The sequence below is a fragment of the Sus scrofa genome, chromosome 15 (assembly GCF_054392235.1).
Source record: "Sus scrofa isolate SSC_HxYL_T2T_F1_AM1 chromosome 15, Sscrofa_HxYL_maternal_Yorkshire_Landrace_v2.0, whole genome shotgun sequence".
Lineage (NCBI taxonomy): Eukaryota > Metazoa > Chordata > Mammalia > Artiodactyla > Suidae > Sus > Sus scrofa.
In genome coordinates, this window is record NC_139397.1 from 81,096,969 (window position 1) to 81,122,627 (window position 25,659).

The window sequence follows — 25,659 nt, forward strand, 5'->3', positions numbered from 1 at the left end:
GGAGGGGCGAGATGGCCTGGATGAGGCGTGGGGAGTTGGGGGAGAGGTGTTGAAGAACCCTATACTCCAGGGAAGTGTGATTCTAGAGGAGACAGGACGAAGAAGGACTCCAGGACTTGTCCAGAAAAGAGTCTGGTTGCCTTCCCTCTGGCGGACTCCTCGCCTCAACACTGGAAGCGCCCTGCCCTCCCAACGCCCCTCTCGCCCTCCTCCCGGAACCCCGAGGGCAATGGAGCGCCTTCTTCTCAGACCACTCTTCAGCTCACTTGTCCCATTCCAGACCCCAGAGCAAAGCAAAGGTGACATGACCCCAGAACGCAGCCCTAACCCGAACCGAGGAAAGTCGGCCGACGTGACAGCGTCGAGGCCCCTAGCGGGCCGGAGGGCGGACGCGCCCGCGGTTACCTGCGTGGCCAGACGGCTCACCCAACGCGAAGCAGGCGAGTAGCAGCACGAGCAGCTCCGCCACACGGCGAGGGGTCGCCCTGCGAGTCGCCATCCAGAGCAGGTCCAAGCGGTTCAGTCGGCTCCCCGGGGGCACACCGCACCTGCCCCTCCTGGTGCACCCAGTCAGCCCCACCGGTTCACTCGCCCCAGGCCTCCCAGGGCGCCCCGGCCCCGCCCCTGCCGCCTTCGGCCAATCAGATCAGCACGTCCTTGGTTCCCCCGGGCAGGGCTGGGCAGGGCGGAGCTGGGGTGGGAGCGCAGGCAGGATGTGTAGCGGGAAGACAACCAGCAAAGAACTCTGCGCACCTGCGCTGGGCAGCGCCCCCCAGCCCCAGCTCCCCCCGCGCCCCGCGTCCCCGGGAGGCGGGCTGTGAGCGCGAAATCAGAGAGCAGAGCGGTGCTCAGACTACCTGGTCTAGGGTTCGTGGGCCCAGCCGCTTGTTCAGTAAAGCTGAGGAGACGCAGCACTCTGGGACATGGCACTGTCCTGGTGGATGGTCAGTTAGGACAGTTAGTCTCTGCGTAAAGCACCTCAGTCTGGGATAACTTCTTTTGCACCGCTGGCCTTGCCACATCCCTGGTACCTCAGAGAGGGAAACGTGCACCCGTCCTGTGGCGGCTGTGGTCGAGCCAAAGAATTCAGTCGTCCTTGGCAACGTCTTGCATATTTTGATAGTGCAAACACAGGTGAGGTAATGGCGCAATGATTGACCCAAAGTTGTTAAAAGAATTAAAAGCAAGAGCTACTCCAGTGACCCAATAATACGTCCAAGGATGACTTAGACTTTATAACCATTTGGTCTTGCAAGTAAGCTCTTTTCTTAATAAAACAATAAAATAATAAAAATAATCAGTAGAAATGTAGAAGTCTGCATCCTAAACTGGCAGTTGTGAGAGCAGAATTTATCCTCACCCTGTGGGAACTGCTATCATTATAAATAGAGTGATCTAAGTTACCTGGATATGAATGTCCTATATTTTTAAACCCGTGCTTATTGAGCACATGGTATGCCTGGGATGGCCTCCATCCCTTTGCCCCAGGGTGAATGCTTCCAGGAGGTGGTGACATCAAGTTTACCTTTTCTAATTCCAACCAGCAATTCTTCACTGATGGCTCCCAAATCTCCCTTGGCTCTGTTCTCTCACCAGGCCCCTGTCTTCCGGATCAGTGTGTATATTGAATACTTGCCAGCACAGGACCTGAGCACCTCCCAAGATAAGGTAAAAGGACAAGACTCTTCCCTTTTCCAGCTTACTGAGGCACACAGTAACTCAGGGACGAATGAATGGGGAGACTTCACAAAGCTTCAAGGCAGACAGCACCTCAACTGAGCCTTGAATAACGGGTAATGGGCAGTCATCTGACCAGGCATAGCAGGTGGGAGGAAAATAGTGACAGAACAGAAGCAATAAAAGGCAAAGCAGTGTCAGGAGACAGTCAAGAGTCCAGCATGGCTGTCCTGCAAAGTGTGTGTGTGTTGAAAGGAGCTGTGATGGAGGCCTAAGTGGAAATGACAGCAGAAAGGTGAGTTGGGACTATTTTTCGAAGTGCCTTTGAATATGATGTTAAAGACATTGACTTGATTCTCCAGGGAATGGGCAGTGGAAAGTTCTGGGTGAGACAATCTGCTATAGCTCTGATTCCCTCCACACCTGTGGCTGCTTGTCCTTCTGATTCTTGCCCAGCTTGGAGCTCCTTGAGAGCAGTGGTCTTCTTCATTAATACTGAGCACCAGGCCTGTCCCACAGTGAGCTTTCAAAAAATACTAGTTTAGTTAGTTAATGAATACCTAGAACTGCTGCCTTAGCCTAGGGCCATATGAGCTCCAGCTTGCATTATATTGCAATAGTTTGTCAACTGACCTCACTGCTAACTGTTGGTATCCTCTTAGGCATGTGAAGCTTTCTAAACATGGTTTGAAACATGCTACCTTTCTTTCACTCACATCCTTTCAGTGCTACTTGCTTATAGCAGGGATTCCTAAGTGGGAGTTCAAGGGGATTGTGAACTAAAATTGCATGCACCTTTATGAATGTGCTTACTTTTTTTGATGAGGAGGTGTCCAAGGCTTTCATGAGAGTCTCAAAGAAGGCCATCCTTCCAAGCAGGAAGAAAATTCCATCTAAAATAAAGCAAAAAAACCCGCCCCCCCAAAAAAAAAACCAACAAAAAAATCCCCCCAAATAAAGCAAGCACCCCCCCCACAAGTCAACACTTTGTCTTTCATTACCTTCCTATATCATTCCTTGGTTCAAGCCACCTATCTAAATCTGTCTTGTCTTTTCTTTCTCTTTTTTATTTGCCTTTTCTTTCTTTTTACAGCCACATCTGTGGCATATGGAAGTTCCCGGGCTAGGGATCGAAGCAGAGTTGCAGCTGCCCACCTACACCACAGCCACAGCAATGCCAAATCCCAGGTGTGTTGCAGCTCTCAGCAACACCAGATCCTTATTTAACTGGCAAGGCCAGGGATCGAACTCGCATCCTCATGTATAGAATCTCAGATACTAGGCAGGTTCTTAACCAAGTGAGCCATAACAGGAACTCTTGTCTTGCCTTTTCTTATCTCTGCCCACGTATTTATATTTTCCCCTATCAAGAATGCCACTTTTCCCCTTCCCTTATCTCAGTTTCACCTTTCCAGTTAAGGCCCTGCTCAAATCTTATGTTTTATAAAAAAAAATATTTCTAGACTCTCTCTAAGCCTTGGGGATTACAAACACTGGTATAAGGTACATTCTGTTCACTTGGTACTTAAGACCTGCTACTTCCTGCTGCTATTTTTTCTGTAGGTACATGTGCATTGACATTCCACCTACGTTATAGATCCTAAATAAATATCGTCTAGCGTAACAGTAGAAAGCAGTGTATCCTTAGTCCCAATGTGAATGTTACTTCCTCAAAGAAATCTTTCTTGACTCTGCAGGCTAGGTGAACTTCCTCTGTGACAGTTTCTTCTCTGCATCCCACACTTTGTCTTGATAGCACTTAGCCCAACTGCTTGCTCATTTGTTGAATACTATCTCCCTCCCAGGCCACAGGACCCACGGATGTGGTGACTGTGTCTGTTTTAGTCATTTCTATCTTCCCAGTACCTAGCCTGTGAGTCGCTGGATGAATGAATGAATAAATACTTGGTAAATGCCTCATAAATGCAGGTAATAGGAGGTCTAGGTATTTGAAAGAGGGAGGAATCAGCTAGTGTGAAAGAGAGAGTCTGCACACCTTGGATGAGTTACAGTTGGTAGATAGAAGTGGTGGGGAGGACCCTTCAAGCTGAGGCTATGATGTGAGCAAAATAACAGACACCTGCCTCCTGTTGGGTGCCAGGCCATTTTGAAGAGCCTTTCGCATATGATCTCTTACCTATTAATCATTCTTTGAGTTACTACTATTATCCTCATTCTACAACTGTTAATTACTGTTATGCTCATTGTGGAAACTGAAATAACACAGACAATTTCAACCACTTGGTCAAGGTCAGTAGCCATAAATGAAGATACCAAGATGCAAATCTTGCCTGAGTGTATGTGATTGTTACTATTATTTTATTCCCAATTACAAGGAGAAGGAATACAAGGTTTTAAGACCTCTAGAGTCATGTTTTTAATTATAAAGTATATCATACCTTAAAAAGTGTAGCTATGCTTGTGGGCCACCTCCTGATCATATCCCCCTTATTCCCACACAGAAGTAACCATTCTTTACAGTTATCATTCTTTACAGTTGCTCATATAGGATTCATTTCTTAAATAAAACATAAACTTTTCAAGTTTTTGAATTTTATGTAAATGGAATCATTTCAAGTTTTTTTCCTACTTAGCCTTTTTGCTCAAAATTACACTTGTGACATTCATCTGTGTTGGTGTGCGTGGGTATAATTTATTCATTTTTACGTGGCAACTGATTATAAGAATAAAGCACACTTTATCCATTCTCTTGTTGGTGGACATTTGGGTAGGTTCCAGCTAGGTGGCTTGCTATCCTTAGCAATGCTTCTGCAAACATTTGTGTGCACATTACCTGGTGCACCTTGCTAGACATTTCCTTTTTTTGGTGGGGGGGCGGGGAGGCAGCACGCACAGTGCATGGAAGTTACCAGGCAAGGGTCGAATCAGAACTACAGCTGCTGGCCTATGCCACAGCCACAGCAACATGGGATCCAAGCCATATCTGTGGCATACATCACAGCTCACGGCAACGCCAGATCCTTAACCCACTGATTGAGGCCAAGGATCGAACCTGCATCCTCATGGATCCTAGTTGGGTTCATTAACCACTGAGCCACGAAGGGAACTCCCTTGCTGAACTTTTCTGAGGGTGTGTTCTTAGAAGTGGAATTCCTGGAGCGTAGGGTATGTTCAGCATCAACATTATTAGATGATGTCAACATACTTTCCAATCTTTACCCCCAGTGGTGAGCACACATGTTCCCAGTGCTGAATCTCTCCATCAGTGTTTGACATTTTAACATCTTTGGTGGGAGGCAAAATGATATCTAATTGTGGTTTAAAGTTGCATTTCCTTGGTTACTAATGAGGTTAAACATGTTGTCTTAGGATTATTGGTTATTTGTTTTTCCTTTTCCAATTCTTGAACAGGTTACTTGCCTGTTTTTCTCTTAGATCCCTTCCTTGCTTTGACACCCAAGGGGCTGCTGTTCATCTCTCAGTGTCCCTCACCCACTGCCTTCAGATTAGGTTTGGCTAATGGGAGTTCCTTATAGGAGATGGAAGTTTGAGAAAGGGTGACCTCAAGGTGTTTCTCTCTTTTCTGCTTTGTAAGTATGTCTAGCAGTGCTGTGTCTCTTTTATGGTTTCAAGCTTCTGCCTGGAGACCTCACCCTGTGGTCCAGTTCCCACCAGGCAACCCCTGCCTTTCTCCCAGCTCCTTTTGCATTATTCCTCCTCCAAGGTTCTAGCTCCCACAGGGTATCCCTGGCTCTTGGCTGATAACATCAGTCCTTTTCTATCCCTCAGGCCCCATGGGTAGTAGCAGCTTCTTGTACTTGTTACTTTCTGGGTAGCCTCATTAGCACTTGTTTTTAGCTCTTCCAACACCCCATAACTAGTTATTTGCCTATATTAAATTTCTTCTATTGAACTACCTAGCATGGATTTTGTTTTCCTTATTAGACCTTGGTGATACTGATTCGACTTACAAAAAAATCATCCCTGAGACAATATCCAAAATTGAGTAAGATGTAAACAAGAAAAACTGCAAATGGAGCATATTCAACTATACAAGGAGTTGTGGCCTAAGGAGAACTGGCGTGGGATGCATTTAAACTGATGATGCCTACAGATGGTCCCAGGTGTAGTAAGGAGGACCCAGGAGGCTCAGGCAAGGGCTTGATCTAAGAATAAATTTTAAACAATTCCCATTACACTGTGATAATAAAGATCTGCATTTATTCCTGGTCATAACTAAACTCATGAGAACTATAGTCATGGACATAGACCCCAACGGGCAAAGATGAGGTTGTGATTCATCCAGTTAACAAATAGAAAACAGAATTAAGCAACTCATCTTGTTAAATTAAACTGAACTTCTGCAAACTTTAAACTGTAGAATTCTCAGGTGAGGAAATGTTCTTCTAAGATGTGTCCAGTACATTGACACAAGAGATGGGACGAGGAGTCCGTGTGGTTGATTTATTCACTAGCTCAGCTTAACTTCATGCACAGACACCAAGGAACCATGGAATTACAGAGCTCATAGAGATCTTAGAGCGCATTATCTGCCCTCTCACTTTATAAGAGAGAAAACTGAGGCTCAGAGGGTTCAGTGATCATTGCGGATACAAGAAGCATTAGAAGGATTAGATGCTAATCCCTGAGATTCATAGGAAGAGTCCAAAACACCAATGAGAGCACCTTAGGGCTCGTAAGCTGCTTCTGACTGGGGACAGAGGTGATGGTGCAAAGGTGGGTCGCAGATCACGAGGTTCTTGATGTTGGTAGGGGTGTGTGGGAATGTTTCACAAAGATCAGTGAGGTGTTTCAGGTAGGAGTGCATTATCTCAAGCATGGTGGGAATTCTCTAGGAAACATTTTCATTAAAGGTGCATGCTTTGAAGAATGAGAAAATAGTTGTCGTGGTACCCATGACTTTCTGGATGTGGGAAACGTGATGAAGTAAGTTAGTTTTGACTTTGCCAGAGACATGTATTCACTCTGTTTTGTCACAGAGGCAAGAACTGAGATGTGTTTGCATTTTACTTCTGTAATTGGAGGCTCTGTCCTCAGATTAACTAAATCCATTGGCCAAATCTGTTCTAAGAAAACAACGGTTCAAATGATAAATAACTAAAGCCCAGGAGTCCTTGCTCCTCAGGGAAACTGATCAGGTTTACACTTTATTTTTTTTTCTTGCCAAATATTTTTGTTTCATTTTTTAAAGTTTTATCGAAGTATAGTTGATTTACAAGGTTGTAATAATTCCTGCTGTACAACAAAGTGATTCATTTATACATGTACACACTTGAGTACATTTATTTCCCAAATTTAGCTGAAGATAAAGCTCAGGTTTTTCAGCTTTGGAAATCATAGGTGACGTGACCATATACCAAAGCTGACTCATAACCCAGGGACAAAGTTCAGGACCACCTAACCTGTTAGTTAATGGTGAAGAATTCTGGGTTACTAATTTTTAGAAATGTTTATAAGGTATAATAGTGAGAATCCTACTAAGAAATTCCAGTACCAAGAGGTATGACACTATGATATTACTGTATTTACCAATTTTACTGTTTATTTGCCTTTTGTCAAATCTCTAATATCTCCATGAAGCAGATGGTCCAAACCTTTTCCTCTTCAGGACCCAGTACCATTTACGCCCTGGGCTTTCTCCATGGAAAAGAATGAGCTTCTTACTTCCCTGATAGGCTAGATAGAGGCCCTGCTATGAGTTCATTAGGTCTCTGTTTTTCTCTCTATAAACATCTTTTTCTCAGCCTTGGAGGAAAAGCCAATCCCTCTTTCTTAATGTACCTGTGCTTCCAATTATACTCCTCCCCTCTTTAGTATTTTTTTGTCTGAGGATATTTAAACCTTTTTATAAATTTTTAACTTTTTTACTTTAGTGGGTAGAAACTACACCCAGAGTAGAGACAACTACTGTTCCCATTTCCCTCCTTCAACAGTTATCAGTATGTGAATAGCTGTTTCTTTTGTGTTCTGACCCACTTTTCACTCTTCATGGATTATTTTGAATCAAATCTCAGATATCAAATATTACATCAGTAATATGTCAGCGTACATCTCTAAAAGATAAGATTGCATAAAATACCTAACCATGGTACATTATCTCACCTAAAAACATTGGCACCAATTCCTTAATAATTTTGCCTATCCAGTAGATGTTCACACTCCCCCAATTAGCTAGTAAATGTTTTTTGTTTTTACATTAACAGCAGTTGCTATATCTCTTAAGTAGCTTTTAATCTCTGGATACCCTGTCTTGCCATTTTCCCCCCTTGAATTGTGTGAGGAAGAACCAGCTGTAAAATTTCTCACAGTCTGGATTTTGATTATTACATCACTATTGTGTTGTTTGATATGTCCTCTTATTCCTCATATTTCCTATAAATTAGTAGTAGGCTTTATAAGATTCAGATTCAATTTATTCTTTTTTTTTTGGCTGCTCTCTGCGTATGGATTTCCCTGGCCAGGGATCATATCCTAGCCACCTACTCTGCAGCGGTGGCAATGCTGGATCCTTTGACCCACTGTGCCAGGCTGGGATCGAACCTGTGGTCAAGCACTCCAGAGACTCTGCCAATCCTTTTTTTCCACAGTGGGAACTCCTCAATTTATTTTTGATGGTACCATTCCATATGTGTTGTACTTTTCTGTCAGGAAGCACATAATGTTATGCCTTTTTTTGTTTGGTGATGTTATCAGTCACTGATGATCATTACCTGGATCCTTTAGTTCATTGAGAATTAGAAAATGGAGATGTCCTACTTCTATCTTTTTTTTTTTTTTTTCATTTAGTAACTAGATGCTTCTTGAAAGAGAAACTTTCCCTTACCAGCTATGTTGTTAGCTAAAGCTACAGATTATACAGGAAAGGCACGAAAATGCTTGATTCTTTCCATTTATCAGTTTTGAAAGTAAGGAGGTGGTTCCCTAGCATCTTCCAAAGGTGACCAATAAGATTTTAGTTTTTTTTAATCATTTAGATGTATTCGATATGTTTCAGTCCCTTTTTGCTATTATATTTATTGATGTTCCACTTTGGCCAGTAGAGACATGGCCACAGGAGTCATTCATAGTTTCTGCGTGATCTGGAATGACAAGATGTTTCAGCTTCAACCTGTACACTTCCTGACCCAGAGCTGCTTCTCTAAAGATCTTTGCTACCTTAAGTGGTAAGTATTTAGAGACCACAGCTGGGTACTAGGAGTACTCATTCCTAATAGGTTGGTCTTTATTTCCATCATGGGTTTTGAAATCAAAACATGCATCCTCACCTCACTACTTGCTAACTGTGTACTTAGGCAAGATACAATCATCCTTCAGTATCTGCAGGGGATTTAGTTCCAGAATTCCCCTCAAATACCAAAATCCACATACAGTCAAGTTCCTTATGAAATGGTGTCATATTTGCATATAACCTATGCATATCCTCCTGCATACTTTAAATCATCTCTGGATTTAATATCTAATGCAATGCAAATACTATGTAAATAGTTGCTATAGCATGTGGCAAATATAAGTTTTGCTTTTTGGAAGTTTCTGGAATTTTTATTTCAAATATTTTCAATTTGTGCTTGGTCAAATCTGTGGATGCAGAACCCATGGTTACAGAGGGCCTACTGTTCTTAATTTGAGCCTCAGTTTCCTCCTTTGAAAAAAGAATAGATAACCTTCCTTAGTCATGAGATTATTACAAGCCTTAGGTTTCCTTGCACAAAATAAGCAACCAATAAATAGTAGCTATTAATATTTTATGTCTCCGTTACCACAGCTGTGCATGTTATCAAATAGAGGGTCTCATTAAGCAGATCCAATATATATTTTCCTTATTGATTTGTAGAAGCTTTTCGCATATTTTTGAAATTACTCCTTTCTCAATTGTAAATGTTACAAATATCTTCTCTTGCGTGGTTTATATTTTTAAGTTTTAAAAACGTTTAAATTGTTTATATGTGTTGTGTTTTATAATACATGTATATGTGTGACATATACCACATATATAACTACATATAGTTATACTTCAACTTAGGAATATATATATATATATTTTATCCAGTGATTTAGTGTACAACTTAATGAATTATCACAAAATAAAAACCTAGGTAGAAAAAATCATCCATAACAAGGCATATTGATATCATGTACTCCTATATGATGTAATTAATAAGACTTGAGTTATGTGGTATTTTTTCTCAAAATCCATAATTTTGGTCTAATCATGCAAAGACATCAGATAAACCCATTTTGAGGGATATTCTTGACCACTACTCTTCAAAAGTGTCAAGGTCATGAAACCTAGGGAATGACTGAGGAATTGTCTCAGAAGGGAGGAGACTGAATACAAGGTGGTGTCCTGGATTGGATTTGGGGGAAAGGAAATCAGTGAAAATACTGGGGAAATCCAAATAAAATCTGTAGTTAGTTATCTGTATTGTACCAATGTTATTTTCTTTGTTTCGAGGTGGATTTTATTATCCCTTCTTTAAAGATGAGGAAATTGAGACTTAGAGAGATTAAAAAATTTGTCCAAGGCTAGCTGGTTAGCAGATAGCAGAGCTATGACCCAAAGTCAGCTAAGAGCCACTGCAAAACTCCCCCTTCCCCATTTTGTTATATAGTTTGTCTTATTTTTTAGATTTCACATGTAAGTTATAACATACTTATAACTTATATTTGTCTTTCTCTGTCTCACATTTCAATAAGCATAATACTTTCAAGGTTCATCCATGTTGCAAGTGGCAGAATTTCATTCTTTTTAAAAATGGCTGAGTAATATTCCATTATATATATGCCACATCTTCTTTATCCATCTATGGTTGGACACTGGGTTGCTTCCATACCTTGACTATTGTAAGTAATGCTGCTATGAACATTCGGGTGCATGTATTATCTTTTCAAGTTAGTGTTTTTGTTTTTCTCGGATATATACCCGGGAGCAGAATTGCTGGATCATATGATAGTTCTATTTGTAGTTTTTTGAGAAACCTTCATAGTGGAGGTTTTCTGTAAACCAATTACAATCCCACTAACAGTCTACAAGGGTTCACTTTTCTCCAAATCCTTGCCAACATGAATCATTTGTAGATTTTTTGATGTTAGCCATTCTGACAGGTGTGAGGTGATATCTCATTGTGGTTTGGATTTGCATTTCTGTAATAATTCACAATGTTGGTCATCTTTTCATGTGCCTATTAGCCGTCTGTATATCTTCTTTAGAAAAATATCTATTCAGATCGTCTGCCCATTTTTTAATGGGGTTGTTTGTTTGTTTAATAGTGAGTTGTATGAGTTGTTTATATACTTTGGATTTTAACATCCTGTTGTCATATCCTTTGCAAACATTTTCTCCCGTTCAGTAGGTTGGCTTTTTGTTTTGTTGAAGGTTTCCTTTACTGTTCAAAAGCTTTTGAATTTAATTTGGTCACATTTGTTTACTTTTGCTTTTGTTTCTTTTGCCTTAAGAGATAGATTTAAAAAAAATGGCTGCAATTTGTGTCAAAGAGTGTTCTATGTTCTCTTCTAGGAGTTTTATGATTTCAAGTCTTACATTTAGATCTTAAATCCATTTTGAGTTTTTGTTTATTTGGTATATGGTGTGAGGAACAAAACTTCTTTCTTAACTGTAATACTTATGTATTACATTCAAAAATTCAAAAAATTTTGATTCAAAAATCTTTCTCCTCACACCTACCCCACCTCATTGCCTTCACACTCCAAAGAGTGTTGAGGACTAGAAAAGCTCCACTCCAAAGAAAACAGAGATAAATGAATATTTGATGAACATATGATTAGGAAACTAGTGATTACATCACTCCTTGAATGCACGCAAAAAACTTTTTCCAAAACGTACAGCTGGGAAAAAAATTGCTGGATATTAAGGTATGTGTGTTCAGCTTGCTTTAATGTTACCAGTTGCTCACTAAAATTGTATCAGTGTGAACTCTGCTTTCCCTTGCTCTGAATTGTTATCAGCAACTGGTTGAACTTCTATGTTCATTGCCTTTTGAGGCTTCTTTTTTGTGAGGTGATAGTCATTATTTTGCTGTCTCTCGACTGATTTGTTTGTATTTTTCTCATTGGTTTTTAGAAGTTTTTTTTTTTTTATATATTCTGGATACCAAACACTTGTCAGTTATATATAGTACATATATCTTTCCCACCTTTGAGGTTTATCTTATTTCTTTAAGGTATCTTATAGACATTTTAAACTTTAATTTAGTCAAATGTATAAACCTTTTTCCTTTATTTTTTTGGCCACCCCTGCAGCATGTGGAAGTTCCCAGGCCAAATATTGAACCCAGCCTACAGCAGCCACCCAAGCTGCTGCAGTGACAATCCCAGATCCTTAACCTGGTGGGCCACAGAGAAATCCAAACCTTTTCCTTAATGATGGATACTTTTCATTCTTAAGAAATCCTTGGAGTTCTGAGCTGTGGCTCAGTGGTAATGAACCTGACTAGTATCCGTGAGGATTCGAGTTCGATCCCTGGCCTTGCTCAGTGGGTTAAGGATCTGGTGTTGCTCTGAGCTGTGGTGTAGGTCATAGATGCAGCTAGGATCTGGCATTGCTGTGTCTGTGGGATAGGCCAGCAGCCACAGATTCAATTAGACCCCTAGCCTGGGAACTTTCATATGCCGCAGGCGCAGCCCTAAAAAAAAAAGAAAGACAAAGAAATCCTTTTCTACTTGAAGATTGTAAAATTATTCTGTATTTTCTTAATGCACATTAAAAAGTTTCCTTAACACATTTAGATCTTTAATCCACCTAGGGTATACTTAACTATATGGTGAGAAATATAAATCATTTTTTCCCTAAATGTAATTAATTATCCATAGTACTCTTGCAAAAAAGGTCAAGGGGAACAATAATGCAAGTCTGAATTTTATTTATTTTTTATTTTTTTTGCTCTTTTAGGGAAACACCCATGGCCTATGGAGTTTCCCAAGCTAGGGGTCAAATCAGAGCAGTAGCCGCCAGCCTACACCACAGCCACAGAAACTTGGGATCTGAGCCTTGCCGTGACCTACACCGCAGCTCATGGCAACACCAGATCCTTAACCCACTGACTGAGTGAGGCCAGGGATCGAACCTGCAACCTCATAGATACTAGTTGGGATCGTTACTGCTGAGCCACAGTGGGAACTCTGCAAGTCTGAATTTTAGGGGCAGAAGTGGTAATGGGGATAAGATAAATGTGAGATACTTTTCAGAAACAAATGATTACTCCCTTTTGTAAGAAAAAGACCCAGTTGGGCTTCTTGCTTTTCTTCTTCAAGATGAATGAGAAGCTCTGAAATAGAAAGAAGCTAAGAAGATTTTAACCTATGGTAGTGAAAAATAGGAATCTCAGGAATGAGTCATTGGAGTCTCTGCTCCTTCTTTTGGAAATCAAATGGTTTCCTAAAGTCTAGTTCAGATAGGTAGACCTCTTCCTTGAGGCCAACCCTGGTTCTATCAGTGAGAGTGAGATTGTGTGACCTGTTTTCTTTGGTATTACTGTTATGCACATGCTCACCATTCCCACAGGAGCAGGCACCAAGTCTTAATGGTTTTTATTCCCTATTCTCTGGCACAATTCCTTTTAATGAATAGAAAAAGATCTTATCAGGCAACAATGGATGATAATTCAAGAATTCAAAAATTAAAGTCTTCATTTGTTCCATAAAGGACACTGGGTTCTTTCCCTTCCCTTTTGTAGGTAGAGTTTGGACCACTGTGCTATGTGAGGTAATCTCAAACAAATTGGAGTAGAATTATTTTCTTGGCGGGCGGCTTGTGGAATACTTGTGAACTTTTCTTATTTCCTTCAAAAATACCTTGTATATTTTGTGATTTCTTTCATTTGATGGCTGTTTCATAGTGTTACTATTGTATTCTGACATCTGAGTGTGAGTTAAGGTAAGTAGTGATTGAGTCTACAGGATTTTTTTGTGTTTTATTATTCTTATAGTTAAATGATTTAATCTGTAAATTACCTACCAGGTTGCTGTATGTAATTTACAGAATGTAAGATACCTAACAATTCAAAAATTACAGACAGAATACAATCAAAACTAAGGTGTCCCCTTGCTACCTTGTAAATAGCTCTAATCAGTTTCTGCCCATGGGTGGTCAGACTTCCCCTGTGAGTGAGTTAATGGAAAACTAGGGAGGTAACTATTAAGGTTCTTAAACATGGTTCAACCTCACATTGCTTTTAATGAGAAGAGTTGTGTGTGTGCGTGTTAGCATGCACACTCGTGTGCACATGCCTGCACATACCTGTATTTGTCTTTCATTCCTGATTCATTTCTGCTGTACCACATTGGGAAGTCCTTATCTTTCACATTTTAAAGTACCGTTTTATGATTGCAAATGATACATCATCATTTGGACACTTTTTCATTATTTCCACATCATTTCCACTACAGAGAGCACTTGGTTCCTTCAATTTGACATACACAGTTTGCAGTTTTTGCCTGTACTTATTGTCATCATGCAATATTTATGCCCAGCAGGCATTATCCAAATAAATACGAGTGTTTTCTCAGGAGAGCCTCTCTGGCTCTGAGATCTGCTTCTCATACTCAGAGTAGCTGCTATGGTTCCTGGCCAAAGCCCTTGATAAAGTGTATGCACAGGTTGTGATGCTCTCTTCCACGTGATCCCACAGCCCTGATCACAGCTTGTTCGATCAAGGATGGGCTTCTACCTCAAAGACAACCAGTTTCTACATGGCTTAGCAGAATACAAAATGGCCTTTTCTGAGACAGGTTCCCCAGCAGGCCCTGGGATAATTTGTGTGGAAGTGCCTTGGTGAAAAAAAATCTTCGAGTAGACAGTAGTCTCACTGTCACAGGACTCTTAAGCAGTGGAGACAGGGGACAAGGAAGGAAAATAAGACACACAAGGGTGGAATATCAAGCAAAGCCCCACAGAAAGTAACTTTGTAGCAATTCTATAGAGAGGTTTGGAGACATGTAGGTCACATCACAGACAATCCATCCTATCAGGGATAAGGGAGCTGGTGTATTTATACTCCCATACGCATCAGTCTTTGGCTGAGAGCTGACAAGGGGGTGGAGGGGGATATAAATTCCCAGGTACTGTCAGTTCTCTGTGTATGCAGAAAAAGCTGTGCCTTATGCAACCTGAGGGCCGCCCTTTGGCAAACAGATGCAGGTGCTGGCTGTCAGGAGTGGAAGCACCCCAGGGCTAAAGTATGCTGACATAGTACAGCCATCTGAGGGGATCTGCACAGAGCACTGTCATTGCCTTCCACAGGCCTGGTGTCAGAAGTTGCTCAGCAGGGACTCTTGTGATTCAGGGAACTAATATAATCCTCTCTCTTAGGGATCTGGGGATGACAGACATAGAGAGAAAGCATTCATGAGGTAACCAGATCTAGGAGCAAGAGGAAGCAGAGAGAGTTGAATAGAAGCAAAAGTTTATAGAATTCATATTCTTTGTATGTGGGCATTGGTCCTGGTTTTACTCAGTAGTACTCTCATTCCCTTGGGGAAATGGTCTTTCATTATTCTATCACTGCTTTTGGTAATGACAGAATACCTTAAGTATAAAGATAACAGGCATGACTCCTCCACAGAAGATCCAGATAGTCAAATCCTTGAGTTCAACTACTTTATCATTCTGCCTCTGCTTTCGCTTTTCCTCACCTGTCTATCTCAGGTGAGGTGTGGATTCCAGCTGGAACTATTCACTAAATGATCACTGAAATTATCCTTCTGTGATCTTTCGTAGGGGTGGTGGGTACCTCTGATGGATTAGTCTAGAAACTGAAAGCGTTTTTGTAACATTTCTCTACCTCACTGGCAGGGCCAGCTTCATGGTGGGCAGTAGGTAGTTGCTACAAACTGTGCTTTGGCACCAGTCCTGGGACTACAGATACCTCAGCCTCTCATCTTCCATTCAGCCCCCAATTCCTCACTTATTATGTATTTGAGTTCAGCATATTGGAGCTATTAAAATGAAAATATTTTCTGGAAATAACCCACATTGTTTAACAACCTAAGTTCATGTGCTCATGTACAGAGATGTGGCTAAAGAATTGCAAAACTGTATTTCCACAGAACAGCAGTTTCTTACAGTCTAGGATAATTCTTAAATCTGTCTTAATAGTGAAACTTGCTAGAGAGAGGAATTAGGCCAGATAAATATTAAATTAGCACAAGAACTGCTCACTTAGTGGTATTGAGGTGGGCATTTTTTTCTTCCTAGGCCTTCCAACCTTATCTCTGTATTGGATATCTGGTTAGGTATAGATGAGATCAGGGAAGGAGAAAATGACTCACAAAGCTAGTATTGCATGTGAAAGCAGACGTAAAAACAAAAACAAAGCAGTTAATCTTAGAGCCCAGTATATGTGGAGTTGAATTCAGAATGGCAGGTAATCTAGGTCTTCCCAAACCAAATAGCCATAAGCCATTGCATGCATCCTGCTGCACCAAGGCAGTTGTTTAATATCTGCACCACTTCTAGCCATACTAGTATCTGGGAGCTTTCAGGAGTAATGATGATATGACTACATTATATTTTTTAAAAAAAGTAACAATATTAACTAACATTTTCTGAGCACCTACTTTGTCCTTTCCTTTCCTTTTCCTTTCTTTTCTTTTTTGGCCATGCCCACAGCATGTGGATGTTCTTGGGCCAGGGATCTAACCCACACCACAGCAGTGACCTGAGCCACAGTAGTGGCAATGCTGGATCCTTAACCTGCTAGGCCACTAGGGAACTTCCTACTTTTCTTATCTACAAAATGGGGCTAATAGTATGACCCACTTCATAAAAGTATTGTAAGAATTAAATGAGGAAAGCAGTTATATTAGCATCTGAGACAGTTCAGATGCTATCATCCACTGATATTTATTATTATTATTATTGTTGTTAGGTACTCATGTCAGTATTAGAGATATAAAGATAGACAAGATATCTAAAGATAGACAAGATAGCATCCTTCTCTTCAAGTAGCTCTGAGCCTAATAGAAAATGAGGCATCTGAAGAAGCATTTATGATTTAGTAGGATTCAGTGAAACAATAGAGACACATTAATACCAGAGTCCTGGCTTAAAAGAGGGAACAGATAATTTTGCTTAGGTCAATAGTAGAAGATTTTCCAGCGTGGGGGGACTATGGGAGAGCAGTGAAGGGCTTTCCAGGAGTGAGGCTGGTATACGCAGCATCACAAAGGTATGACACAGTGCAGAGCATTTGGGAGCTTGAGTGGATATCCAGGAGCAGAACAAAGTCTGTCGGTGTAGAAGCAGGCAACGGTGATGCTGGATGGTGAGGTGAAGCCATGTCAAGAATAGGTTTTATATGCAGCATTCAAGAGCTTCCACCTTATCCTCTGTCTACTGCTGACTATTGGCCAAAAACAACAATGAAGAAAGATGTAAGCAGATTTACATTTTCAAAAGATAGCAAGATGACTCTGGCAGCTGTGGATACATTTAAAGTTAGTAACACTGGAAGTGAAAGGCCAGTCGAGTTAAAATCCCTCTCGTCCTGACTCGGAAGAGGCGACACCCCAAATCACTCACGAGAAGCGGTCTTGATGCAAACAGCAAGAGGATTTTTATTCCGAGCGCGCTGGGGCCCACAGTCGTACGCCACGCAGGGGTAGAGGACTGCGGCCCCGAGTGTGGAGTCGGGACAGCTTTTATGGGGTTCACAACAAAGCCCGCGCTTTTACAAACTAATCATTTTTAAAATATCGCAAACCAGTCAATTCAAAACTTCGAGAGCCCGCGCTTTGTGGACCAATTAATTTTAAGTTGTTCTGGAGTTACATGTTTGTGCCTGTCTCTGGGTGGGGGAGACATATTGTCACCAAGATATATTTATCAGGATTTTCAACATTTTGTGGCACGCCCGATCTTACTGGGGTCCGTTAGGCAATTGACTTCTCCTCTTTTTATCTTATGCAAGCAGGTTTACAGAAGCCAAACAAGCAGTTAGGAGCAGTTTCAAGAAGTTTCAAGCATAGAGGCACATACTCAGGGGCCTGTTTTTCCCCTTCCACAAAGTTTTGTACAGAGCAGAAAGCAAGCCCTAAAACAGCAAAAAGTATGATCTTTTACCTATAGGGAACAGGGTCTGGAATTCGAGGGCATTTAGAGCTTCTTATTAACTTCCTGGGTTCTGGGAGAGTCAGGTTGCATTTTCATCCTTTCATTCCCCACTTCTTCTCTTGTTAATAGTTCTAATCTTAGAACTAGGAAGGCTAAAGGTCAGTTTCTTCTTAGCTTGGAAGGCCTTGGTACTGCTGTCTAAGTACCATGATCCGAACTGTACTCATTTGTTCTCTAACAAAGGCAACAAACCGATTAATTAAGCAAGGCCCAACTGTAAGCAACAGGAGCAGTATTACTAGGGGTCCTGTTAGAGCAGAAAGCAGGGTGGTCACCCATGGGGACTTGTTGAACCATCCCTCAAACCATCCTTGGCCAGCCTCTTTTTCTTTGTGACGTTTTTTTAACCTTTCTCTGAGCTTGTTCATGGAGTCCCTGATAGCTCCTGAATGATTCACATAAAAGCAGCATTTCTCTTTTAAGGCTACACATAACCCTCCTTTTTTTAGAAATAACAGATCTAACCCCCTTCTGTTCTGTAGAACCATTTCAGATAAGGAGGTTAGGGATTCCTCCAGGTTACTGACAGATTTTTCTAGGGCTTGGAGATCTTCCGTTACAATTCGATGTAGGTTACTAAGTCCTTTCTCCAGCTGTTGCGGTCCTGTGATTAGGGCAGCCGTTCCTGTTCCCACGCCTGTAGCTACTCCCAATCCGAGCATTACAGCTAGTGTCAGGGATATGGGCTCTCTTTTTGGCCGATTATATCTATAGTCATATTCATCAAGGACTGCTTTTTCGGGATAGTAGTACACCCGGGGGACAATTTGGACCATAACGCAAAAGTCTTTAGTTTGGTTGAAAACCAAGGTGGAAACACAAGGGGTTAATCCAGTATTACATGCCCACCACCTGTCATAACCAGGTACCAGATATTGACTCTCAGAGGTTCGATTAAAGGCTTCAGTGTGGTTACAAAGGTGTTGGTGGGATGGGGGAACCCTCCCTATGCAGGTGCCTTTTTCAGAAACCTCAGTAAGGGTAAGCTTATTTTGGGATCCCCATGTACATTGGTCTCTATGTTCCTTTGTCACATTGAATTTCCCTCCTCTAGCCATTCCCTCATAGTAAGGTGGGCCCGAAGCTAAGCAAAGCCAACAAGAAGAGGTAGCCTCTGGAGTCGTGGAGTTAAGAGCTTGAAAAGCTCCCTGGATGAGGCTAAAAAGTTTCGTCCCTGTTTTAATAGTGATGTTAGGCTCAGTGGGGACTGATCCAGAGGTTGTATTGTAATCAGAGGGGTTAGGAGATGGCCTCTGTTCTTGGATTGGAGGTCCTTGTTCGGCCAAACCCTTATTTGGTCCTATAGCAACCGGAGGTTCCATCTGAGTTTCTATTCTGAGGCGAATAGTCAGAACAGATCCTTTCTTTCTCCCAGAGCCTCCATAGTACACTATTCCCCAAGACATACCATTTACCCACTTTTGAATATTTTCTTGTTTTTCTTTTTCAGTGAAACTTATTTTTAAGTAATCTAGGTCTAACGAATGACAGCTTATTTGCTTATTTCGTACATCTTTTTGTACCCGCTGTTGTCAATCTTTCCATCTCCCATGGCCATAATTAAATTGATTATAACTGGTAGGATTGTTAACAAAAGAGTAACTTACTCTGTCTTGCTGAGAGACTGGCCATTTCCAATTCCCATCATTAGAAGTTACGCAGCTCCATTGCTTGCAAAAGAAATCCTGAGGATTTCCACAATATTTTTCATTATTTGGGGGTCCTGGGCAAACGTAAAACCCGTAAGCACGGAGTACATCGGGGGGTGTGGCCTGGTCATTGAGACCAGGGATTACTGATCGAAGGCAGACATATAACTCAGGCCATCAGGTCCCCAAGGGAGCCTCCCCTTGAGTGCTGTTAATATTAATACCTGTACCGGAGTCAGTAAGTAACCAGGTGAGAGATAAGGGTTTATGGGAGTTCGGGCTGTCCACAAGGCGTTTACCATTAACTTGAGGAGTTATTGACAGAGTAAGGAACCACGCGATGGAGGCGAAGCTTAAGGGGATTTTCAGTCTTTTCGGCTTTCCACCCTGAATCGGGAGGTGGCGCCGGCTTAACGTGGGATGCATGGATCCAGGTGGGGATTCCTTCGACTTTCATAGCCGTTGGTGTGGTCAAAAGTACGAGATAAGGTCCCTTCCACCGAGTCTCGAGGTTTCCTGCACGGTGGCGTCTAACATAGACTGAATCTCCAACTTGGAAGCGATGTGGAACTTGCAAGTCTCCTCCTGAGTAGGCCTCCCGGAGCTGTTTCCATGCTCGCTGCCTAGAGAACAAAGGCTGGGAAAGCAGCACATCAGCACTATGTGCAAAGGCAATTTCTGCCAACGGGGGGGGTCCCCCGTAGAGCAATTTATAGGGGGTCAGCCCAAACTGTCCAGGGGTGTTCCTCACCCTAAAAAGCACAAAGGGCAGGAGAGCTATCCAATCATTAATGCCAGTCTCTGTGGTCAATTTGGTAAGGGTCTCTTTAATGGTTCTATTCATCTTCTCTACCTGTCCTGAGCTTTGGGGTCTGTATGCACAATGCAGTTTCCAATCAATCCCCAATATCTTGGCCAGTCCCTGACTTACCTGGGCAACGAAAGCTGGACCATTGTCTGACCCTATTACCTTAGGTATTTCAAATCTTGGAAAAATTTCCTCCAGTATTTTCTTAGCCACCACGGTTGAAGTCTCTTTCTTAGTAGGATAAGCCTCTACCCATCCTGAAAAGGTGTCTACAAAAACCAATAGATATTTGTTTCCGTATTTAGCCGGCTTCACCTCAGTGAAGTCCATTTCCCAGTGAGCGCCTGGGTGGCTTCCCCTTAGTCTCTTTCCTGGAGGTATTCTGGAAGGATTAGCATTAACCAGCTGGCAGGGCACACAATGTTTGACCACCGAGTCAGCCATTCCTGGTAGCCTCAGAACATGATAAGGGGATGTTCTGACCAACTGCTGCAGGTGTTTAGTTCCTAGGTGGGTTAGACGATGTATCTGTTGGACATATTTTAACCCTTCTTTGTGGGGCAGGATTTCCTTCCCATCTGAGGTATAGCAGGTCCCCTCCGGAGTTTCAGAGAACTGGTCTATCTTTTTTATTTCTTGCCAGTCTTCTAGGGTGTACTGTCGTCCGGGTTCTGGGGCTTTGGGTGTTTCTATCATAGGCAGAAGGTTAACACCCTGGGCTGCCTGCTTGGCAACCCGGTCAGCCATCTGGTTCCCTCTGGATATGGGATCTTTGGCTTTCTGATGTCCAGGACAGTGTATAATAGCTAGCCTTTTTGGCAAATGTAAGGCTTCTAATAGGCTTAGAATTTCCTCTTTGTTCTTTATTTCCCTCCCTGCTGAGGTAAGCAACCCCCTTTGTTTATAGATGGCCCCGTGTACGTGTGCAGTCGCAAAGGCATACCTGTTGTCTGTATAAATGTTTATGGATTTCCCTTCGGCCAGCCGCAAAGCTTGCGTGAGGGCCATGAGCTCAGCCTTTTGTGCTGAAGTTCCTTCCGGCAGGCTGCTGGCCCAGATCGTGCGGGTCCCGTCCACCATCGCCGCCCCAGCCATCCTCTTACCTTCCACCACATAGCTGCTTCCGTCAGTGAACCAGGTTAACACTTCTCCAGTCAGCGGTATGTCTGTAAGGTCCTTGCGGACCCCAGTCTCCTCAATCAATAGTTGATGGCAATCATGAGTCACTGGTTTATCAGTCTCTTCAGGCAGAAGAGTGGCAGGGTTGAGAGCGGCTGGTGGAGCGAACGTGACCCTCTCTGTGAGAAGCAGGCTTTGATAGTGGGTCATGCGGGCGTTGGTCATCCATCGGTCTGGGGGCTGCCGAACGATGTTTTCCAACGTATGGGGGGCTATTACAGTTATATTTTGTCCCAAAGTCAATTTGTCAGCGTCCTTGACCAGTATGGCCACAGCTGCGATAGCCTTCAGGCATATGGGCCAACCACTGGCTACAGGATCGAGCTTCTTTGACAGGTAGGCAACAGGTCTCCTCCATGGTCCTAGAGTTTGGGTTAAAATTCCCCGGGCTACTCCCTTACGCTCATCCACATAAAGGGTAAAGGGTTTAGTCACGTCAGGGAGGGCCAGAGCAGGTGCGCTCAGCAGGGCCTTTTTGATAGCATCAAATGCCTTCTGGTGCTCAGGAGCCCAGGAGAATTCCCCTTTTTTTTTGGTTAGTGGGTAGAGTGGGGCTGCTAAGGTCGCAAACCCCGGGATCCACAGTCTGCAAAATCCAGCTGTCCCCAAAAATTCTCTCACTTGTTTGGCTGTGGTTGGGGCCGGTATCTGGACTACAGTTCTCTTCCGTGCCTCCGTCAGCCATCGCTGCCCGCCCCGCAAACTGTACCCCAAGTATGTTACCTCTCTCCTGCAAATCTGGGCCTTCTTAGCGGAGGCTCTGTAGCCTAGGTCAGACAATTCCAGCAGTAGTGCCTTCGTACCTTCTAAGCAGTCCTGTTTGGTGGCTCCCGCCAGAAGTAGGTCATCCACGTACTGGAGGAGGGTCACCTGGGGGTGTTGGATCCTGAAGTTGGCCAGGTCTCTGTGTAGGGCTTCGTCAAAGATGGTCGGGGAGTTTTTGAACCCTTGGGGCAGTCGAGTCCAAGTGAGCTGCCCGGTTCTTCCCGCACCTGGATCTCTCCATTCGAAGGCAAAAAGTGGTTGGCTAGTGGGATGTAGTCTCAGGCAGAAGAAGGCATCCTTTAAGTCCAATACTGTATACCAGCTCCGTTGGGGTGGGAGAGCACACAAGAGGTTATAAGGGTTCGGGACTGTTGGGTGTATATCCTGCACCCGTTTATTGACCTCTCTCAAGTCCTGTACTGGTCGATAGTCATTAGTCCCAGGCTTTCTAACCGGTAGCAGGGGAGTATTCCAGGGAGATTGGACAGGAACTAGGATGCCCTGTTGGATTAATCTTTGAACATGCGGCCGAATTCCTTCTCGAGCTTCTTTACTCAAGGGGTACTGTCTGACTGACACTGGTGCAGCACTGGCCTTCAGTTGAATAACCTGTGGGGGAACTTGCTTTGTCAAACCCATCCCTGCGGTTTTTGCCCAGGCTTGGGGAAACTGTTCCAACCAGAATTGTATATTTTGATCAGGCTTTACTAGGGGAGAATATAGTCGATATTCGTCATCTAATTGGAGGGTCAACACAGTGATAGGTTTGTTATTTGCAGACACTTCTGGTTTCCCTTGTTCAAAAGAAATTTGTGCTCCCATCTTGGTCAGTAAGTCTCTACCTAAGAGGGGTGCTGGGCACTCAGGTATGACCAGAAACGAGTGGGTTACCCGTCCCACTCCCAAGTCAACTGTTCTTCGGGTAGTCCATGGATACTGTTGTTGCCCTGTGGCACCCATCACCCAGGATTTTTTATCTTTTAGTTTTCTTAATGGCTGTAGTAGCACTGAATGTTTCGCTCCGGTATCAACCAGAAACTCAACTGGTTGCCCCTCCACCTTTAAAGTTACCCTGGGCTCGGGGAGGGGGTCCGAACCCCGTCTTTCCTAGTCTTTATCTTCTTCCAGAGCTAAGACCTTCAGTCCTTTGTTTCTCTTCTTGGGGCAGTCCCTTGCCCAGTGTCCTTTTTCTTTACAATATGCACATTGGTCCTTGTCGAGTGGGGTCCTATTGCCCAGGTTCCCTGACTGTCTAGGGCCTGACCTAATTTTCCTAAAATCTCTCTCTCTTTCCCTATTGCTTTTTCTTTCAACCACTGCAGCCAAGATCTTAGTCAAATTCTTCTCTTGTCGTTTATTACGTCTTTCCTCCCTTTCCTCTCTTTCTTTCTCTTTTTTTTGTTCCCTTTCTTCTTCTGTCTCCCTTTTGTAATACACTTTCTCTGCCTCCTTCACTAGATCACGTAACTCAGCCTCCTGTAACCCTTCCAGTCTCTGAAGCTTCTTTCTGATATCCAGGGCTGACTGTCCTATGAAGGCCAGGGCCACTGAGGCTTTCTGAGCCTCCGAGGTAGGATCAAAAGGGGTGAACCGCCTGAAGGCTTCCATGAGCCTCTCAAGAAAAACTGAGGGAGGTTCATTCGGTCCCTGCATCACCTCTCTTACCTTAGCCAAGTTAGTGGGCCGTCTTGAGGCGCCCCGGAGACCCGCCACCAGAGCCTGGCGATAGATTTTCAAGCTCTCCCTACCTTCAGCCGTGTTGTAGTCCCAACCGGGGCGAGTCAAGGGAAATCCCATGTCAATCTCATTTTGCAACTGCGTGGGTCGCCCGTCGGCCCCAGGAACATTTTTTCTAGCCTCTAACAGAATTCTCTCTCGCTCCTCGGTTGTGAAGAGTGTCTGCAGCAGCTGTTGACAATCATCCCAAGTAGGCTGGTGAGAGAACATAAGGGACTCCACCAACCCCGTGAGGCGTTGGGGATCCTCCGAGAAAGGGGGATGGTTAGTTTTCCAATTATAGAGATCTGCAGAAGAAAAGGGCCAATACTGGAGGGGCTGCAATTGGCCCCCCGGTATGGGAGGGCCGTACGTGCGCAGCGGTAATGTCGCGATCTCGTCTGTCCGCTCCGGGGTGGCGCCCCTCCGGCTCCGAGTCCCTGCAGCAGGTCCCTCCACCGCCGGAGCTCCAGGAGGGGCAGAGGGTCCCCTCGCAGCACCCTGTGCCGGATAAGGGGGTGGGGGAACAGATTGGGGTTCCGGCCAAGCCGGCGGCTCCTCAATCTCGGGGTAGATATGAGGAGAGGGCTTGACTTTTTCAGCCGAGTGTTTGTTTTTCTCTCCAAGAGCCAGAATTCGGGGACCTGGCTTTCTTGGCTTATTCAGCCAAGGTTTAACCCATGGCGGAGGATCCTCTGCCAAATCTTGCCACGTAAGGATATAGGGCTCCTGATCGGGATGAGAGCCGGGTCCAGTCTGAAAAATAATTGCTTTAACAGCCAGGATAATCTCAGAATTAAAGGTCCCCTCTGATGGCCATCCAACATCGAATGTCGGCCATTCAGAGACACAGAAAGTCTGCCAAGGTCCCTTCTTAACCTGAACTGACAAATTATGAGCCCTGGATTTAACTTCAGTCCAATGGTCGAGAGTCAAACTAAGAGGGGTCGTCACAGTCTGTCCCATATTAAAACTGTAGACAAGGACGCACAAGACAAAGACACACAAAACAGAAACCAACAGATCCAGACACACGCGACCCGTCCGCGTCTTCCACAAGCAGGCAAAAGAGTCGGACGGCCGCGGAGGGGGAAGCTTTCGCTTCAACAACAGAACTCGGTCCTCTGACCGACAGAAGGAGACCACCAGGCGTCCCTGGCTCTCCCCACCTCCCGGGGCGTCCCCCAGGGTGGCAGCCTGTGATCCTCCTAGCACGTCTGCTGATCACAGTCCCCCAGTCCTTACGGTCTGAGAGGACAGCTGCAAACCGAAAGCGCGCATCACCGAAAACAGACACTCAGAACAGAGACGCCAGCCGACATACACACTCACATGTTCCAAAGGGGATCCCTTTACCTCCAAGTCGGTTCTCGGGTGTGAGGGGTAGTCGCGGGTTTCCCGGCCAACGCACCAAACTGAAAGGCCAGTCGAGTTAAAATCCCTCTCGTCCTGACTCGGAAGAGGCGACACCCCAAATCACTCACGAGAAGCGGTCTTGATGCAAACAGCAAGAGGATTTTTATTCCGAGCGCGCTGGGGCCCACAGTCGTACGCCACGCAGGGGTAGAGGACTGCGGCCCCGAGTGTGGAGTCGGGACAGCTTTTATGGGGTTCACAACAAAGCCCGCGCTTTTACAAACTAATCATTTTTAAAATATCGCAAACCAGTCAATTCAAAACTTCGAGAGCCCGCGCTTTGTGGACCAATTAATTTTAAGTTGTTCTGGAGTTACATGTTTGTGCCTGTCTCTGGGTGG

General features: G+C 43.8%; 1 protein-coding gene and 1 long non-coding RNA gene across 6 annotated transcripts in view; one reads left to right on the plus strand and one right to left on the minus strand.

Annotated features, from left to right (window-relative positions):
* The window catches only part of LY75 (lymphocyte antigen 75), a 107,326-nt gene extending 106,750 nt beyond the window's left edge, over nt 1-576 (minus strand). For 2 of the 3 annotated variants that reach the window (XR_014828858.1, XR_014828857.1), the window contains exon 1: nt 406-576. Coding sequence is in view for 1 of the 3 variants with exons in the window: in NM_001184946.1 (NP_001171875.1) it covers nt 406-499 (94 nt within the window). In the remaining 2 variants the exon portion in view is untranslated. 3 annotated transcript variants of the gene reach the window in all.
* Nucleotides 577-704: 128 nt separating this feature from the next.
* The window catches only part of LOC146395943 (uncharacterized), a 180,578-nt gene continuing 155,623 nt past the window's right edge, over nt 705-25,659 (plus strand). Inside the window, exons 1-2 of one of the 3 annotated variants that reach the window (XR_014830501.1) lie at nt 705-1,134; nt 1,597-1,972. This is a non-coding gene — a long non-coding RNA (uncharacterized LOC146395943). Of the gene's footprint in view, nt 1,135-1,596; nt 1,973-25,659 lie in introns of those variants that run through there. The other 2 variants (XR_014830502.1, XR_014830503.1) reach the window with 2 other exon arrangements.